The 20672-nt window shown below is 42.8% G+C and overlaps 1 protein-coding gene across 3 annotated transcripts in view; it reads right to left on the reverse strand.

Annotated features, from left to right (window-relative positions):
- The window catches only part of POLA1 (DNA polymerase alpha 1, catalytic subunit), a 317285-nt gene that overhangs the window by 93541 nt on the left and 203072 nt on the right, over positions 1 to 20672 (reverse strand). For all 3 annotated transcript variants that reach the window (XM_075913285.1, XM_075913286.1, XM_075913287.1), the window contains exon 35: positions 3292 to 3408. In XM_075913285.1, coding sequence (XP_075769400.1) covers positions 3292 to 3408 — 117 coding nt within the window. The remainder of the gene's footprint in view (positions 1 to 3291; positions 3409 to 20672) is intronic.

The following is a 20672-nucleotide window of genomic DNA, read 5'->3' on the forward strand; positions in this document are numbered from 1 at the left end:
TTACAGGACATATGCTCAGCATTTTAAAATGTATGTGCAGTATAAGAAACCATAGGTACAGAGTCTGGTAAGTTTTATAGCTTCAATCACTAAAATGAAACAGACCACGTAGGAACATACGAGCTGCCATACAGGTTCAGATCCAAGTTTCATCTAGTATAGTGTTCGGTGGACACTGTCCAGTATGAGAGATTTTCGTGAAAGGTATAAAAAACCTGTAATGGGCAGGCGTGGGATATTCTGCACTCCTCACCGGCCTCAGCTTAGTTTCCTATAGTTAGAAATTGGTGTAAGGACTGAACCATGAGGTTTAACATCCCTTCCAAATGCTTTGTTGTAATTAACTGTGAAAATTCTTGACATCTATATGAATATCTAATACTTTTTTGAATCTTTGATAATTCCTTGGGCAATGAGTTCCACAGTTTATATGAAGTATTTCCTTTTATTGTTTTCTACTTATCCTCTCAGGACTCTTGTAACAAATGTCATACAAAGACTGTTAAACCTTTTTCTGTCCACTCATTCATGACAAAATTAAGCATGTATTTTTTATCTACGTGCGAACATTAAATAAAGCTTTTGAGGTCTCCATGACATAAGATGGAACACAACTTCTAAAGTATTTGATTAAAAATTCTTTGTGCTTTTTATCTTAGAGTTCAATGGTTATATCAATATCATAGCATGCATACTTAACCACATTTTATGGCAATATTGTCCAAACTTTTCAGCTGAAGTGTTCAACACAGTATTTTTAAAAGGCCAAGAGGGCCACATTCAATTTTTGTCAGATTCTCAACCCTGTTTTATTCCTGCTACACTGCTTACATTGTGCAAAAAAAGCAGGAAACACAAACAAGATAGATTTCCTAGTGTGTAGAGAAAAGGACTCCTGTACCTTCCTCCAGCAGCTCCTTGAGGGGTTGCACTGGGAATGTTAAGGGGACAAGAGTGGTTGGACTGAGCTATGACCTGACTATCCCTAATGCCATATTGTCCCTTTGGGATCACAGAACCACAGAAGTCCAGTCCCCTGCATTCATGGCAAGACCAAGAACCACCAAGACCCTCCCTGACAGATGTTTGTCTAACCTGCTCTTAAATATCTCTAGAGATGAAGATTCCGCAACCTCCCTAGTCAACTTATTCCAGTGTTTAATCATCCTGACAGTTACCAAGTTTTTCCTACTGTCCAATCTAAACCTCCCTTGCTGCAGTTTGAGCCCCTTGCTTCTTGTCCTATCAGAGGTTAAGGAGAATAATTTTTCATGTTCCTCCTTATAACAAGCTTTTAGGTACTTGAAAGCTGTTATGTCCCCTCTCAGGTGTCTTCTTTTCTACACTAAACAAACCCAGTTCTTTCAGTCTTCCCTTGTAGGTCCTGTTTTCTAGAACTTTAATCGTATTTGTTACTTTTCTCTGGACTGTCTCCTATTTATCCATATCTTTCCTGAAATGTGGAACCCAGAACTGGACAGAGTACTCCAGCTGAGGCCTAACCTGCAAAGAGTAGAGCAGATTAATTACCTCTTGTATCTAGCCTACAACACTCCTGTTAATACATCCTAGAATGATGTTTGCTTTTTTTCCCCCCCCAATAGTGTCACATTATTGACTCATATTTAGCTTTGGTCACCATGATCTCTAGATCCTTTTCTGCAGAACTCTTTCCTAGAGGCGACCAAGACGCGCGCAGCATGATGCAGCCCCTCCCGCGCACTAACCCAGGGGTGACACGAGTTGGATCTTCCTGAGCGAGTGCCACTGCCTGCCTCTGGCTGGGTCTAGGCCGTTGCCACGGCCCCTACCACATGACCCACGCCAGAGTGAAGGGGGTCTGACCAACAACAGTCTTCCAGGTCAGAGGCACTCCTGGGGGCCTGGCGGTGGATGCGGTTGCAGCAGTGACTAGTGTGGGGTTTGCGCTGATGAGGAGCCTCAGCCCCAGCTGCCACCTCCCACCACAGGAAACTTGCTGCCAGAAGAGAGGGAGGGCTTCAGTGGCAGCCCGGGGGTCCTGGTGCATGGGGGAGGAGGGGCGGGGATGCGCTCCTGCCTTGTGCCATTGAAAATCAGCTCGCATGCCACTTATGGCTCGCATGCTGGGGTTGCTGACCCCTGTTGCAGATCATTTTGAATTATAATCCTATCCTCCAAAGCACTTGCAATCCCTCGCAGGTTGGTATCATCCCCAAACTTAATCAGAGCCAGTTAGTGCACGTTAGCTTCACTATTACTAGGATGGAAATTCAAAGAGCTGTAATTAGTTGTTGGTCTGCAGCTTCTATTTTTTCTCTTTTGGAGTTCCCTGAATAAAATGAACAGCCACCCCTTGCTAAGCAGAGACAAGTAAGGTCCAATCCCACTCTCCCTGGGCCTCTTTCAGTCTAGAAGCAGACAACAGAGCAGCCAGAGCCTACTCTTCTTTCTCTTGTGATGTCAGAGGTGGCCAGCAGAGGGACTGCTGAAAAGCTGCATGAGGGAAAGGAAATGCTCAGAATATTCCAGAGTTTCTCCTGTGGCTGCAGGGAAAGCAATAGGAGGCAACCCCTCCGCTCCTGTCCACGACAAGGCACATACAAACTAGGGATGTAAGTGAGTAGTCGACTAGTTGACTAATAAGCCTAGGCTTATGGGTTAGTCGAGTTGAATACTTGCATTTCCCCCATCCCCACTGCCTTTGTTGCCTCTGATACAGAGGCAGCAAGGGGGGTGGAGCAGGGGACAGTTCTGGGACAGTTCTGGGAGAAGCCAACTTAAAAGCTGGTTCACTCCAGCACCATCTCCATGGTTCCACCTGCTCGTCCCCGCCTCCACACTGCTGCCACTATCACCTGGCGGACCCTCCCGCAGACAGGGGCTGCTGCCAGAGCAGCCTCTGCCTGCGGCCAGTCTGGGCTGCTGCTGATAGGGACTGCTCCATCCAGGCAGGCAGCCCAGCTCAGTTCCAGCTTGCACTGGGTCTGGGTCCTACCCCCTGCTGTGCCTCTGCAGCTTAAATGTAATAGGAGCCAGGATGCCTGGAGATGGGACTGAGCACTTCTTCCCTTATCAACTAATCGTGTGGTTGATAAAAATTTTATCAACTACATGATTAGCAAATTACCCGCCTCTTAATGTCCTTAACACAAACTGGCAGTGCATAACTCAAGAAACACATTTTCACTTAATGATATATTTTCTTACAGTTGTCTCCAAGGGCCACATTTAGACTTTTGAGACTTTTCAGGAAAGTACTGGGTCATAAATTGCATACCACCATTTTAGTGCTATGCTGCTGGTACTTACTTCAGGTCTGAGGATAGCCTTCTTACAGCCCTGACATAAAGGACCATTCTGGGAGAAACTGAGAGGAAGGCGACGGGTTCGATTCTGGCAAGTTGGTTCTTCGCATATTAGCCAACTCTGCAAAAAGAGAAGGGGAAATGAGGATAAAAATAACTTTACTACAATTAATTCAAACTACTGCTTCCTTTTCTCCACCCAAAGATGAACTCCACCTAGACCATTTAAACAATATTTAAAAAGGAGATACTCATCTGTGAGGTTGATATTACTAATACTAACCATTTTAAAGATGTAGACACTGAACAACAGAGAGGTCAAGGTAATTTCTTGAGGTAAGTCAGTAAGTGATAGAGCTAAGAAAAATACCAAGCTGTCCTCATACCAAATTCCTTAGTCTATCCACTATATAACACTCCCTACTGCCACAATACTGCATTCTATGCATAATCTGAGGTATAATATTCTGCATCTACTTTCCTCTTCCATAATTCTGCAGCTAAGCAACACTAATTTAGTAGCGGGACAATTCAGTGGTAGCATGACAGAATGGCAAAATGTTCAAATTTCTCTTGTCCCAGAAGGCAGAATGCAAATCTTTTTCTTTTTTCATGCATTGGATTCTAGAAGGTTTTAAAAGTTTCCATGTAGATCCTAAAGAGGCTCATTCATAACTCTTATTTTACATCTTCCTCACGACACCCACCCAGTGTCAAATTAATAGGGTACTCACATAATTTGCTTGCTTGAGTTTTAGGGGGAAGGAGGGGATTACAATATGTTTTGGTGGGTTTCCTGGTGATAAGGGTGATTCTTCCACAGAAGGACCCAGCAAATCCAACACAGAGATATGATTACAAAGCATTCTCCAAACTGACTGAGCATAAAAAAATCTGGCCCTGGTTATTCTGGCATGGCCAACCAAAGTGCACATAACTTCTCTCTCAAGAACACAGAGATGGGAGAACTCGAGGCTGATGCAATGCTTCCTGTTTGTATCTGGGCTGTACAAACAACATCTCTCTGTGCACTACCTATGCTCTCAGGGGAGGGTTTTCTGCACCTCCAAGAAGGACAGGAAAAGTTTTTCTGAGGAACATCATGCCAGAGGCAAATTCCATAGAACTTCAGAATTTCTATGCAGAATTTGTAGAAAACAGAGTGCACAGTAATTGTAAAGAGGGCCAGAAAAACAAGAGACTGTTCAGACACACAGTGACAAAGAAATCTCTTTTTGGATATTTCTTATCACCACACTTGCTCTGTTTATCTTTTAGAAAGCATAATTAATTAAATTTAAAATGAGTATAAATACAGAATTAAGTGTTCAAAGGTCTGGGAATGCCAAGAGTTCAGGGCTAGTTCTCTTATGCTGCACCTATGTAGACCTTTTCTAGTACCATTTTCATGCATAAGTGTAAACAAATACTAACTACTTGGGATTCTTAAACTACATCGAACAATAGAGCTGAAGCCTTAACTTCTGGATGTTCTTCAGTTCAGGCCTGATCCAAAGTCCCTTAAAAGTCTAATGGTGATGCTATTGACTGAACAGGTCCTTAGTTCTCAACTCAAGTTTTACATATAAATCTCTCCACATATTCACAGACACTCGGATTGCAAAAAAAAAAAAAAAAAAAAGTACTTCTAATTGCAGCACATCTGTAAATGACTCAGATTTAACTGACTTGGGAGTAACCAAAACCCAAACATTTTAAACCACGTGTATGAAAATTCCAACTTTAAGCATTCTTCACTTAAAAATTACTGGACTGATTTTCTTCACATTTGAAAGATAAACGAATGTGATTACTTATATAAATACACAAGGGGAATAGACACTAAAGAGGGAAAAGAGCTATTTAAACTAAAGAACAACATTGGCACAAGAACAAATGGATAATAGACTGGCCATGAATACATTTAGACTGTAAATTAGAAGTTTTTAACCATCAGAGGAGCGAGGTTCTGGAACAGCCTTCCAAGAGGAGTAGTGGGAATGAACAACCTTACTAGTTTTAAGATAGAGCTTTGTAAATTTATTAACATAATTATATGATGGTGTTGCCTGTGATAGCAGAGGGCTGAATGCAATGACCCAGGAGCTCCCTTCTAGTCCTTTGACATGCTGTAGACTTAGAGATGGTAAGAACTTGTATCCCCTATGTCTCAATACAAAAACAAGGGAACATTCAATTAAATTAAAAAACAAAACAAAAAAGTCAACAAAAAGAAAAAAACTTTTTTCCAACAAGTGACTGAACTATGGAACTCATCTCAATAGGGCATCAATGAGGCAAAGAATTCAAGATTTAAAAGAGTGGATATTTATAGGGATTTCAAGAATACCCAGAACTATATCATAATAGATAAAGACAAAAATTATGAAAGGGGTATTAAACCTTATGCTTCAGAACTTAAAACAATAACTACTAGAGAAGGATGAGACCAATGCAAGGGACAAATTGTCACATATTTAGCTACTGAGGATGGGTATCACTAAGACTAAGTGAAAATTTTTGCTTTGATAGTGGAGAGGGAGAGGGGAAAGAAGCCATTTCAGTCAACTCTAAACTATTCAAAAATTTTACATAAATTCATAAAATAGTTACTTTCAGGGAAAAAAACCACTAGATTCATAAAGGAATTTAGGTGCCATTCACAAAAGAGAAAGAGGTGGTGCCCTCTTGTACTAGTAACCATGTCTAAACTTAGAGATAAGGCCAAATTTATTAGGGTTGATTTTTTAGCATCTGATTTGTAAAGTCCAAGGTGAATGTCCCCACCGTGCAAAAATTCAACATCGCTCGAAGTAGCGCATCCCGAAGTATGGTGGCTACCATCGACTTTGAGAGCGACATACTGTAGGTAGATATCCCACAGTGCCTGTGCCCCATTGCATTCTGAGTTATGCTCCCAGTGCATGCTGGGACCAAAACTATGTAGTGGTTGATCCTGGGTACATGTCATCATCAGCCCATAATGCACTTGTTTCCTCCCTGCCTCCCTGCAATAGCAAACTATCTATTCATGCCTTTTTTTCTCTTATTGGTTATCTACATAGCAGCATGAGCATGGAACTCATCATGGATCTTGTTGAGCAAAGCTTTATGATACTGATGTTAACCTGGGTGCACCTAATGCTGGAGTATGTTCAGAGTATATCCAGGGTCTGCCAGAATGAAGAAGAATCTCAGGAGGCCATGAAAATACTGTGTGAAGCACCTGAGTGGAGTAATTGGCAGATGCTGGTGGCATTCAATCCTCTTGATATAGTGGAACGCTGATTCTGGTGCCATCAGACAACCAGAGACTGGTGGGACTGCATTGTTATGTAGGTATGGAATGATCAGAAGTAGCTCAAAAGCTTTTGTATGCGCAAGGCCACTTTCATGGAAATTTGCAAATTGCTTGCTCCCACCTTGAAATGCAGCAATACCAGAATGAGACCCATTCTGACAGTAGAGAAGTGAGTCGCAATTGCCCTGTGAAAACTATCAGACATCTATCACTCAGTTATGAATTAATTCAGAGTGGAGAAATGAACAGTGGGTGCTGTTGTGATCAAAGTAGCCAAAGCTATCAATACCCTTCTTCTATGGAAGACAGCGACTCTGGGAAACGTAGAGGACACATTGGAGGGCTTTGCTGTGCTGGGGTTTCCTAACTGTGGTGAGGTGATAGATGGAATACAAATCCCCATCTTGGCCCCTGATCACCTTGCAAAGGAGTACATAAATTGCAAAGGGTATTTTTGAATGCTGCCGCAGGCACTGGTAGATCACAAGGGACATTTCACTGACATCAATGTGGAATGGTTGGGAAAGGTACATAATGCTCACATCTCACAAGTATCAGAGGGGTAGCTGTGTTAGTCTGGATCTGCAAAAGCGACAAGGAGTCCTGCGGCACCTTATAGACTAACAGATGTATTGGAGCATAAGCTTTCGTGGGCAAAAACCCACTTCGTTAGATGTATCTAACGAAGTGGGTCTTTGCCCACGAAAGCTTATGCTCCAATACATCTGTTAGTCTATAAGGTGCCGCAGGACTCCTTGTTGCTTTTAAATTTCACAAGGTACATGATCCTCCCTGCTCAGCAAGCTGAAACTATTTTCCCAGACCAAAAAATTAACATCTGAGGCATTAAAATGCCAAAAGCACTCCTTGGAGGTCCAGCTTACCCCTTGCTCCTGTGGCTCGTGAAGCTATACATGGGCAGCCTGGATCTCAGCAAGGGGTAGCTCAACTACAGGCAGAATGGCGGTAGAATGTCCTTTTGAGTGTTTTAAGGGAAAATTCCAGACTATTAAGTTAGACAGACATTAGTAAAAGCAACATTCCCATTGCATTGGCAGCCTTCTGTGTGCTCCATAATATTTGTGAGAGCAAGGGGGAAATGTATCTGTGTAAAATGCTAAGGCACAGCACAGCTCCAGGGATTTTGAGCAACCAGACATCATGGCAATAAGGAGAGCACATTAAGGGGCAGTGCAAATCAGAGAGACTTTGAAAGAAAGTTTTATGAATGGCCACTTTTGAGAGTCATGCATGTTGCTCTAAACGAGGTGCCCCTGAATTCGGTGTGCTTGCCTGTAACCTACCACTCCTTCAATACAAGCAATAAAGAGACTGTTGCTCAGAAATCACACATTTTTATTTAGGGAACACACAGAAGTGACAGAAAAGGAGTCCAGGCAGGAGCTTCGGGGTGGTGGTGGTGAACATAATTCTGAGAACGACAGCCTTCTGCTTTGCAATGAATCCCTGGGCATTGAGTGTGAGGCCGCCCTTGATTCCTTCGGTCTCTTTTTCCCTCCTTCCCCGCCAGATTCTAGGACCTCAGAGAAAAGGCTATGGAACTTGGTGAGGAGAAAATGTTGGTTTACAAGGGCCAGAGGGGCTGCTTATCCAGGAAGGAGTCCTGGAGTGCCACTATGCAGACCATCACATCCGCCATGGACAACAACACTAGTTTCTTTCCAGGGACAAGTACTATAAAATAAGGGACAGTGGCATTGTGTTTTCACCTTTTCCCTCAACCACCTATACTAGATGCAACAAGAATTCTGGGAAGGCAAAGATTTGAATTGAGGAGACCAGATTTAAAGGGAAAGCCTATTATTAAAGATTATAACTCATCTGTAACACCTAGTGGGCCGAGACAAAATGTTGATCCAAATACTGCTTAGCCTAATAAAGTTAAAGATTTAATCTGTGAATTTATCTTTTATTTTCTTTGATAACTGTTTTTGACTTCTTATGCCTACTAATTATAACAACTTAAAATCTATCGTTCTGTAGTTAATATATGTTTTATATTTTACCTATAACAATGTGTTTAGGATGAAGTGTCTGGGAAATCTCAGTTCAGTTCACAAAAGCTAGTGTTTCCTCTTCACATTGGAGAAAGGGGAACACTGATCAGACTACTAAAAAGGACAAGACAGTACAGTTCTTGGGGAAAAGGCTGGGGGCTTGGGAGATTTGCTGATGCCTTTCTCTGTGAGATTTGTAAGTGGTTTAGGAAGCATTCATGCAATCTAGTGGGGTGTGGAGCACCACATGGTTTTGTACTCAGTGATAACTGTGCCTGCTGGGATTTGCTGCTGGTCACTAGATAAGCATTGTGAGAGACAGACGAGTTGAGGGAAACAGTGGTGCCTCAGTTCTAAGTTTTACCTATCACAGGAACAAAACAGCACTTTTCCATACACTTAGCTATAGATAAACATAAGCTGGGCTCGGCAAATAATGTAATCTACTCGCCATTGGCGAGTAGATTACAACCCGGAAGAGCAGGCATAGAGCGATCTGCGCATGCGCAGAACAGCATGAAACCGCGCGGCTGGTGAGCGGGGCTCGCCTCTGCTTGGCGAGCCCTGAACATAAGAATGTCCACATTGGGTCAGAACAAAGGCCCATCTTGCCCACTATCCTGTCTTCTGAAAATGATCAATGATAGGGGCCCCAGAGGGAATGAACAGAACAGGTAATTATCAAAAGTGGCGAGGAGTCCTGTGGCACCTTATAGACTAACTGAAGTGTTGGAGCATAAGCTTTTGTGGGCAAAGACCCACTTCGTCAGATGCATGGTAATTATCAAGTGATCCCTCCCTTGTCATCTATTCACAGCTTCTGACAAACAGAAGTTAGGGACTCCATGCCTACCCATCCTGGCTAATAGCCATTGTTGGACCTATTCTCCATGAACATATCTAGGGTTTTTTAAAACCCAGTTAGAGTCCTCATTTTCCCAACATCCTCTGGCAAGGAGTTCCACAGGTTGACTGAGTTGTATTAAGAAATACTTCCTTTTGTTTGCTTGTTTTAAACCTGCTACCAAGTAATTTAATTTGGTGACCCCTAGTTCTTGTATTATGAGAACAAGTAAATCATTTTCCTTATTCACTTTCCCCACATCAATTGTGATTTTATAGACCTCTATCATATCCCTGCTTAGTCTTCTCTTTTCTAAGCTGAGAAGTCCCAGTTTTATTAATCTCTCCTCATATGGCAGTTGTTCCAAACCTCTAATTATTTTAGTTTAGGTGCATGAAAGTCAATGTGCTCCAGTTCAAGGAGCACAACACAGATTGTGACAGCTAGCTGCAAGATATCCACCAAATTATGGTCATTCTCTTGCAAAAATTCCATATAGACATTCCCCAGGTATGAACACATTTGTAATAAATGCACAGACAATATCTCTAACTTCAAATACAAAAATACATGCATACAAATAGGCAGAGCAGTCCTGTCCATAGGACAGTTAGGGCAGAGGGACCACGTCAGCCACTCTAATTATCCTAGGGATGGGACAATCCCTTATGCTGACGGTAGCCTGTGCCGCCCAGGGCAGCTTGCGAAGTTACCAGGAAGGAAGGGGAGGGTTGGCATAGGGTGGCAGCAGGGCTCAGCCCTCCCCACACTTACCGTGACAGGCAGAATGAAGCACGCAGAAGCCTGCACCACTCCACCACCCTCTCCCAGCCAGGTCACTCAGCTTCATCTCAGTGAAAGAAAGGGGAACACCTTGGCCCGCTCCCCCAAGTGATATGGGCTCAGGGGAGTAGAGCATTGTGGGCCAGGGCCAAGGTGTCCCTCTTCCTGCCGTTGCAGTGAAGCGGAGTAACCAGGTTGTGTCTAGACTATGCACACCTCTCTGTCGACAGAGAGATGTAGATTAGGCACATCGAAATTGTTAATGAAGCAGGGATTTAAATATCCCACGCTTCATTAGCATAAACATGGCCACCGCTTTTTTTTTTTTTTTTTAAGAAACTGAGCTTTTTCGAAAAAACGGCAGTCTAGACATGGATCTGTTGAAAATAAAACCTTTTTCAACAGATCTGTAAACCTCATTTTTGAGGAATACAGGATCTATTGACAATGGGTTTATTTTCAACAGAGCTGCGTCTAGAGTGCTGGTTTTTTTTCGAAAAAGCTCCATTTCGGGGAAAAAAAAAAGCGGCGGCTATGTTTATGCTAATGAAGCATGGAATATGTAAATCCCTGCTTCGTCAGCAGTTTCAACATGCTTGATTTGCATCCCTCCGTCAACAGAGAGATGTAGTCTAGACGTAGCCCCAGAGAGATGGTGGTGGAGCAGTGCAAGCTGCTGCACGTATTGCTCTGCTCCTGCAGTGAGTGTGGTGGCCCAACCTCTGCTGCTGCCCCATTCCAGGCCCCTTAGTGATCTCCTGGGTCATGTAGCTTGGGGGAGGGGACTTGGAGAAAGTAGTGAAATGAGGACAGCAGAGGGAGGAGCAGGGACAGCCAAGAGCAGGGAGAGGTGGATCAGAAGAGGTGGGGTGGGGCCTGGAGCAGGAGGAATTGCCCAGGGCCTCACACCGCAGGCAGAGGGGGATTACCCCAGGCCCACCTAGGGATGGCCCTGTAAATAGGAGAATCATATTTAGTAAATCATAGCTCTTTCAATGATTTCATATGTCTTATCTTGCACAAAATACACTGAAATTATGCCATAAATCTATAATAATGATGATAATAATAATAAAATAATAAATAATAATAATAATAATAATATTAATCTGAAGAATATGGGGCGTAATGCCACACCATCCTGCATTCCAGCACCAACCCCATGCTAGTTCATTCTTTTCCAGGAGGAGACGGGAGAGTTCCCATGAAACACAAAGTGGTCTTGACTGATCTCATGTGATGTTTTCCTTGGTGCAGTTGACAGGGAATGGTCCTGCCATTTTTTCAGTCAGGTGCCTGACCCTTGGAATTCCAGGACAATCTTTGCCCTACTGTGAGTCTCAGAGCTTGAAGCCGGCTGTGTGGCTTGTTTGAACTTTTGTTGTTTCAGGAAAAGGCCCCAAGTCACTTGAGCCCATTTTCTGAATGATCTGCAGTTTGCACGTGGGTGTTTAATGTGGGTCTTGCAGAGAAGGAGAAGCATTGCATGTGGGGATTACCCCCTCATGTTTAAATACTGGTGAGGGCACTGCCAAGGAAAAGTAAATTTAAACAACTACAGGCAGTCCCCGGGTTACGTACAAGATAGGGACTGTAGGTTTGTTCTTAAGTTGTATCTGTATGTAAGTCGGAACTGGCGTCCAGATTCAGCCGCCGCTGAAACTGACCGCCAGTTATGACTTACATACAGAATCAACTTAAGAACCCCAAGCGTCCCCAAGTCAGCTGCTGCTGAAACTGATCAGCAGCTGATTACAGGAAGCCTGGGGCAGAGCAACTCTGCCTGGGGCTTCCTGTAGTCAGCGCTGGTCAGTTTCAGCAGAAGCTGACTTGGGGACGCCTGGGGCAGAGCAGCTGGGGTGCTGCTGGGTTGCTCCAGTAGCGCCGCTCCTCGGCACTACTGGAGCAACCCAGCAGCACCCCATCTGCTCTGCCCCAGGTGTCCTGATTCAGCCACAGCTGAAACTGACCAGCAGTGGCTGAATCAGGACCAGAGCAGCTGGGGTGCTGCTGGGTTGCACCAGCAGCGCCCAGAGTGGCGCTGCGGGACCAACCGGCAGCACCCCAGCTGCTCTGCCACAGGCGTCCAGAGAAAAGCCTAGTCTGCTGGGGGGAGGGGGGGGGGCGTACTAGCTGCGCCCCCCCCCCCCCCCCCCCAGCAGACCAGGAAGACTCGGGCGGCGGACCGAGATGCACCGCGGTCCCGCCGCCTGGGTCCTCCGTGGCTTTGCTCCCCGTCTCCCTGGTCTGCTGGAGACCAGCAGACCAGGGAGACGGGGAGCGCCTCTGAGGACGCCGGCAGCGGAGCAGCCCAGGCGCGCCTGGGGTGCCCCGCTGCCCGAGCCCCCCCGCCCCCCCCGCGGCTTTGCAAAGCGCGGGGAAGCTGGCGGAGCAGTCCAGGCACGCCTGGGGTGCCTCGCTGCCCGAGCCCCTCCGCGGCTTTGCTCTGCGTCTTCCTGGTCTGCAGACCAGGGAGACGCAGAGCAAAGCCCCAGAGGACACGGGCGGCAGGACCGCGAGGTCCCGCAGTCCGTGTACTCTGGGGCAGCCCCGTTTGTAACTGCGGATCCGACGTAAGTCGGATCCGCGTAAGTCGGGGACTGCCTGTAGTATTAATCTAACACACACAAAGGGTATAACTAATTATACAGAACAAGCAGAAAGCCCCCAGCCCCCGCCCCCCCAATCCAGTAGAGAGGTTGTGAGGTTAAGATCACACAGAGTTCCCACTCCAGCCATGGGCAGTACAGAGAAATTGAGGGAGGGGAGAGAATACAGCCACAGGGCACAATCATCACTCCTTTATGGGTATTGTTAGGCAAATTTCTCTGGCTCTCGTGAACTGGGCATTCACACACCTAAGTAGAATACAGTAATTCCTACTTTAACACTATAGATATGTTTCAGAAAATAGTCGTGTTAAGTGAAAACGTGTTACGTGGGGTCAATTTTCCTATTGAAAATAATGGAAAAGGTGGGGGTTGCGTGTCAAGTGGTGGTGTCTGTTGGGACCAGGACATAAGGTTGGGGGAGAAAGGGGACTGGGTTACAGCAGGGAGGGGAGATGTTGGGCTCTGGGGAAGGGAAGGAGAGGAGAGGGGAGGGGGACTGGGTTGGGAGTATGCCCCTGTGACGGGTCTGCCAGGACCCGCACTGCGTCTGGTGGGAAACGGCGCTGTGAGCAGCAAACCCTTCGCCGCTTTACAGGGAGGCGGGGGAAGCCCTGCACAACCACTGCCAACGGGCCGGCTGGGAAAATAGTGTTATTCCGGGGATGGTCATGTAATTCAAAAAACGTTCCTTAAAAAAAAATCGTGCTATTGTGAAAACATGTTAAGCGGGCACGTGTTAAATGAGGAATTACTGTACACGGGTGCATATACTTGAAGAAGAAAGGTACACTTATCCCAATTTATAAACATGTAGTCAACAGGGTCTTGGACAGCAAGTGGGGGGGATGGCAAGAGTCAAGACATAATCTGTATTTCAGCATACATAAGGGAGAAGAAAGAGTCTGGAGCCACATTCACCACCAGACTCCAAGCCTCTTCTTTCTTTGACTAAACTTTGAGGGGTAATCCTCAGAAGCATCCTCTTTAGAGGGTGATGAGACTATAAAAAGTGAGGGGCAAGAACGCACTCTCTCTCTGTCATGTAAGAAGACAAAGAAACCAGGCGATGGACTTTTGGAGGGGTTCTGACCTGAGAATTTGGGAAGTTCCATTGCTAGGAACATGTGTTAAGAATCTGACCTTTAACCAAGCCTAGTTTGTTATGTTTTAATTACTACAAATCATCTTCTCTTTTTTCTTGTAAGCATTTCTGATTTGAATACCTTATACTTATAACCTGTTAAAATCTCTTTGTAGTTAAATACTTTTTATTTCTAATAAAAACTAATCCACTGTTGTGTTTAAACTGTACTGTTCGCCAGCTCCAGTTAAATGATCAAACAATTGAATATTGTCCTTTTACAGGGCAATGGACATCTAATATCTAAGCTATTTAACAGAGCTGGACAGTGAAGAACACACATTTTGGGGGGAAAATTCAAGACTGGGATGACCTACAAGGTGACAACTGAGGCTGCTAAAAGACAAAGAGTGGCTTGTGTATTGTTGTGTGTGTTGGCTACTGAGGAATCAGAGTTGCTGAACCAATTGGTGTGATCTGCATGCTGTTTGGGAGCAGCCCAGGCTGGGAACTACAACAGTAAAGAACTGAGGCCCCCAAGATTTCAGGGTAAGCAGTGACACAACCCCTCAGTTCTCTGGACTGCACTCTATAATATGACAATCGTCCACCTCTTTTGCTTGCTTTCTGCCAACTGTTGGCATTTCGGGCCAATAATCAAGGATTTAAAAAGCCACATCAAATTATTAATTTGTAAGGTACTGCTTATATTATTTCACAAAGTAAGTACACAGTAAGGGCCACCAAATCGATCATGTAGTGGTAATTACACTTGAAACTAATTTCCTTATGTAACTACTACTTTTTATTGACTGATTAAAAAAGAAATATGAACATTACTGGTCACACAATACATTTAAAGAAAGTAAGAGTGAACAGACTGACAACCAGGCTGAAAACAATAACCATACTTTAAAAACAACAGAACAACATTCTACAACTCATTAATATTTTTCTGTTGGCTTCTAATTAATAAAATTAATATTTTTCTGTTGGCTTCTAATTAATAAAATTGTCTAGTTATTGACATACATAGTTGAAATTTATTTTTCTAGATAAATTACAACTCCGTAACTCACCATGGTATGTTAAAAACTGGGGAGGTGCTAAATTGTCAAGTCACCTGCATTTAAAGCAAATACCCAACTGTATCTCTGACATAGATAATGACTAAATGTCCCCTCAATTCATATAGAAAACAGATAATGTAATTTGTCTAGACTTCCTACCAGTTATAATTAACATTAAAGAGGTCTTTTCTTCTTTGTCACCTCTCTATTCAGTACTTATTTGCTTTTGTTTGTACTTACTATCTGTTAATCTCTCTTTACAAATGACAACAATAACTAGTGCTATTATGCATGGAAATTAAACATGCAGATAAATGTGTGAAGGGAGCTATTTTTGAAAAAAGCAATATTAAAAGCATGTAGCTCTTTATGTCTCTTGTTTTGCTTTGATAATTAAGCTCTGGTCTTGATTTGCTTTAAACAAAAAACTTTTCCAAGGACATTCATGTTGCAATCAAATTCAACATATGCACTCTGTTTAGTTTCAATTTATTCAAATGTATTATTGTTAACCCATATTTGACTCAGGTCCATTGTCTTTGCTGACCAAACAAAACCAGTCCTTCATTTCCCAGCAGCTATTATTAAGTCTTTAAATTAATTTGTGACATAGCAAATAAAATTATGGCAAGAAACCCTCAGTTCTGATTTTGGTTGGTGTCTTCACCACTGACAACCATGAAAACAAGGTTGACAAGACGAGTGATTCTAACAATTCTTGATACAAATGCATAGCTAAGTGTGAGAAATGTAAGACAAGGAGATTGGAAAAAATATGTGATATAAAAGAAAATTCATGAATTATACTAAGTATAGCTAATGGGAGAGAAGAATTGCAAGTGAAAAGTACTTCTCTCTCTTCTTAAGCCTGATGTTGAAAGTCTAGCTTTTTGAATACTGCAGTTAGACAAGCATTAAAGTATTATCCTATTGTAAACTTGCTATCTTAACAAGCAGCGCATGATGATTAGTCTCTAATACAGCTATACTTTGGATACTTTGTAATGTGCTCAATGGTATGTTTCAGATAGGCTTCATTTTAGCAATTACTTAGGTTGATATTAACTCAGCCAGTGACACTTATCTACAGCATAAAATAGTTAGATGTTATGCAACTTATCATATGATGAGCCAAATTATGACTTTTTGAGGCCTTGTCTAAGATGAAATGGGCCCTCATTCTACATACAGGCAGGCCGTCCTCACTATAAGTCCAAGATTAAGTCCAAGTTTTTTGGAATGCTAGTGAAATAACTTAGAGTGGGGAATTTTTTCTCCACGGCTGACTTCCATTTGCACAAATTGGTTGAGTTATTTTTGTGTGTGTGTGACCTAAGAGTGGGAAATGGGAGGGCTTATATCACTTCAGTTCCTACAAGTGTCAATGACTTTAGTGCAGAACGGATGCATAGCTGGGCAACTTCTACCGGGGACGCCCTGTATTAATAGCAAGCAAACTGAGTTACTGCAAAAATCTTGGATTTTGTTTAAATACAAAAAAGTTTGTTTTGCTTACTGCATGAAAACATTGCAAGAACTGTTAATAGCACCTAACTTCTACAAGGACAAAAATTAGTCATATATCAAAACCACAGATTAAACAAAAGACAGAACAAAGGTCTGGACAGCCACATGCAAGAAAAATCTGGTTATGCCATTTAATTCTGGCACCTCATTAATTGGAAAGATAAATACTGACCAAAGAGATAGAAAAGATAAAAAATATTATTAGAGACTGAAGGTAATATATGTTATACATTTAAGTTTAAAGATGCTAAATATGTACAGTTTAAGTGATGAATAAGAAAGGAGTGACAACATAATCTACACATAGTTGAAGGGTGTAAACATGCAGGAGGAAAAAAATTACTGAAGATTATCAAAGCATACACAAAAGGTCACAGAAGATGAACTGCTTGTAACATTGAAAACCAGAGTGGAGAAAAACTTCAAAAAATCTGCTGTAGGTCATACTAAAAAGTCATAGTTCTAAAGATAGATGAATTAGTTTAGAAGGCTGTAAAAATCTGTTGCCTGACTATTCTTTTCTGAGACCAATCTCTCCTCCTGCCTAGACCACTGTATTTCGCCACCTCCCCCGACACAACGGACACATTTCAGAAATAAGCTGGGGCTCCAGAGCTTCACCATGTTCGTTTTGTCTGCCCACAGCAAGACAATCACTTAAGTTATATAAAACACAAACTCGTTAATAAAACACAAACTTGTTAACAAAAGAATTAGTTTAGCTAGTAACCTTAGATGGTACTATTATACATAACAAGTCCAATACAACACCATAGAGAATAGCTGAAATTGTCCTTGAAGAATTTACCTAGGAATAAGGAGGCAGACTGAGAGAAGAGGTTAGTCCTAGGATAAGTGTCTTACCCAGTAACTTTCTGTCTGTTCACAAAATGTTCCACAACTGCACGTCTGCTACAAGTCTGTCCCCTTCTCCTGGCAATTTAAAAGGACCTGGGGCTCCTGGCCATGGCCGTGACAGCGGCTGGAGCGCTGGGCCCTTTAAATCACCATTGGAGCCCTGCGTAGTACTGAAGTGCAGACCCCCCACAACCATACCTGGCCCAGGGGATCAAGCAAGTCTGTCATTCCTCCTGCACAACTGAGCTGTTCTCCTCTGCAGTTCTAGAAGCAGTCTAATACTGCCAGATAGCCAATGCTGGCCACGCCTCATTCGCTGGCTTGAAAAAATTCTTATGACTGGCATTGAAGTTATTGCTGCTAATCAGCAAACTGTGTTCAATGGGCAAACTGGTCCACATACTATAGCTACTAAAGCCACACCATGAATTGTAGAATCATGGAAGACAGTGCAGAAATAAAATTATTGGGTAAGAATTTTCTGTTCTGCAGCCAATTTCCCATAATTTTCTGCTGCTGGGGAAGTAGTGAGCAATGAACAGTAAGCAGCGAGTTATAAAAACCTGACTGAAATACAGAGGTATCTTCTTGAATCTAAATGCATGAATTGTAAGTAATTTTTCGATCACTTTTTATAGCATCTTCCATGCTCAGGAGGCCTCTGGAGAAGATAGAAAATCCACTTTATAATGTTTAATAAAAATTTTAACAGCTGATACACTGCTGCCCAGCAGACTTCCTCAAAGGTAAAATACAAGTACTGTCTACAGTCACCAAAAATCTGCTCGTGTCTTGCTCACAACACTCCTGTTAATGCATCCCAGAATCATGTTTGCTTTTTTTGCAACAGCATCACACTGTTGACTCATATTTAGCTTGTGGTCCACTATGACCCTAGATCCTTTTCTGCAGTACTCCTTCCTAGACAATCGCTTCCCATTCTCTATGTGTGAAATGGATAGTTCCTTCCAAAGTGGAGTACTTTGCATTTGTTCTTATTAAACTTCATCCTATTTACCTCAGACCATTTCTCCAGTTTGTCCAGATCATTTTGAATTATGACCCTATCCTCCAAAACAGTTGCAACCCTCCCAACTTGGTATCATCTGCAAACTTAATAAGTGTACTCTCTATGCCAATATCTAAATCGTTGATGAAGATATTGAACAGAACCGATCCCAAAACAGACCCGTACAGAACCCCACTTGTTATGCCCTTCCAGCAGGATTGTGAACTGTTAATAAATACTCTGAGAATGGTTATCCAGCCAGTTATGCACCCACCTTATAGCAGCCCCATCTAAGTTGTATTTGCCTCATTTATTGGTAAGAAGATCACGTGAGACCCTATCAAATGCCTTACTAAAGTCTAGGTATACCATGTCCACTGCTTCTCCCTTAACCACAAGACCTGTTATCCTATCAAAGAAAGCTATCAGATTGATTTTACGTGATTTGTTCTTTACAAAGCCATGCTGGTTGTTACCTATCACCTTATTATCTTCCAGGTGTTTGCAGATGATTTTATTAATTACTTAATTGCTCCATTATCTTTCCTGGCACAGAAATTAAGATGACTGGTCTGTAATTTTCTGGGTTGTTCTTATTTCCCTTTTTATAGATGGGCACTATATTTGCCCTTTTCCAGTCTTCTGGAATCTTTCCTGTCTTCTATGTTATTGTGGTACATAAAATATAGCTTGCACAACCACAGAGCTGCTAACTCCCAAGACTCATCTAGAAGACATGACAGTGATAAAGAAACAGGTGTCAGAGAATAGAGTGGTGCAACCATTGCTAGTGGTTCAAAAAGAGAGAGAGGTTAGAGCTTTTCAGACTAGTGACAGATCCCACTAAAGAAAGATTTGGCTGACCGTACGTCTAGCGAGTCTGACTGCTCTAAGAAATCTTGAGCTTTGAGGAGTTTTGACTAAAGAGCTTGAAGATTCTGCACAGAAGACACTACTTACGGTTGACACCTGAAGGACTATGATATTGGGTGGAAGAGACTTGTCCATACCATCTTGAAGGAAATCCAGAATTGCTGCTCCATGAGTACCTTGGACGTTTCTGCTTTCCTGACATTATGAGCTAAACCATGACAAGATGATCTTTAGTCCTGAAAAGCATCAGGAAGCCAATAGAATACCACTAAGTTTGGAGGATAATTCAAAGCAATTAGCAGCGTATAGCTAGAATTAGCTATCACCTATGCTTTCTCTCACCTTATCTTCTAAACCACCTCCTCTAAAAGTGTAAGTGGTGGGAATGTGCAAAGCAAGCCCTCCGGACATCTGCAGAGTGTTTGTGTTCAGTGACCTGTAAGCTGATTCTCTGGTGAAGTACTTTGCAAACTTTTTATTCTTGTGCCTGGCAAACAGATAAACAGCTGGAATAAATCACCATTCTGAGTTGGTAACTATATTTTTGTTGAACCAATCTGTTTTAAGGTCTAGTTTTCCCTTAATGTATATCATTCTTATAGAAACCAGACTCTTGTCTGCATATTCCATTATTTCCATCACTGCCAAGTGTAAAGTTGAGCTTCACATTTCTCCTTAGTTGGTGAGGTGTGTCACTGCGGTACTGTCTGACTGGACAAAGTTTCTGAGGGCTAGTTTCACTACTCTGAGCTTCAAGAGATTGATGCTCCCATTCCAGTCTATGGAGTTCCATGTGTTCCATGTCTATGGAGACAGAGGCACAGCGGGAAATGGTGAGAAATCTCTACTCATGCCACTTCTGCTGCGATTCTACTTTTGAAATGTACAAGAGCCCCAGATGGGCTCTTGTACATTTCAAAAGCAGAAGCCCCACAGGGAGCATGGGGCCAGCGAGACAGTCCTTTTGAAATGTTGTAATGGACAGGAGAAGTGCTGGACCAGCACCCGGCGACTAAAGGGTTAAACTCACATAGCCAGAAGAACCAATAGGCATGCAGTGTGAAATCTGAATTGTATAAGATTTCTTGCTTGCTTTCTTTGTGTGGGAGAGTTCAACCAGGAGTTGAGAGAAACAGCTTGTTTTAAACCCAGGCAGGACTCTCATGGCTCCAGGGAACTCGGGGCATGGCAGTGGACTGAACCCAAGAAAAGACTGGAAGCAAGTAAAGGGAAAAAGTGAATCTAGTTGCAATCAGGATATTTTCTTTATTTTGTAGTGTGGATCTATGCCTCCCCGCTCCATTGTTCCCAGAGATTTTCCCTGTGTTTTTAATTTGTTTTCCTTAGTTGCTCTGTAACATTTAGCTTTATCAAGTATATCTTTTGTTTTATAATAAAAATCATTTTTA

This window comes from Pelodiscus sinensis, chromosome 1, assembly GCF_049634645.1.
Source record: "Pelodiscus sinensis isolate JC-2024 chromosome 1, ASM4963464v1, whole genome shotgun sequence".
NCBI classification, from domain to species: domain Eukaryota; kingdom Metazoa; phylum Chordata; order Testudines; family Trionychidae; genus Pelodiscus; species Pelodiscus sinensis.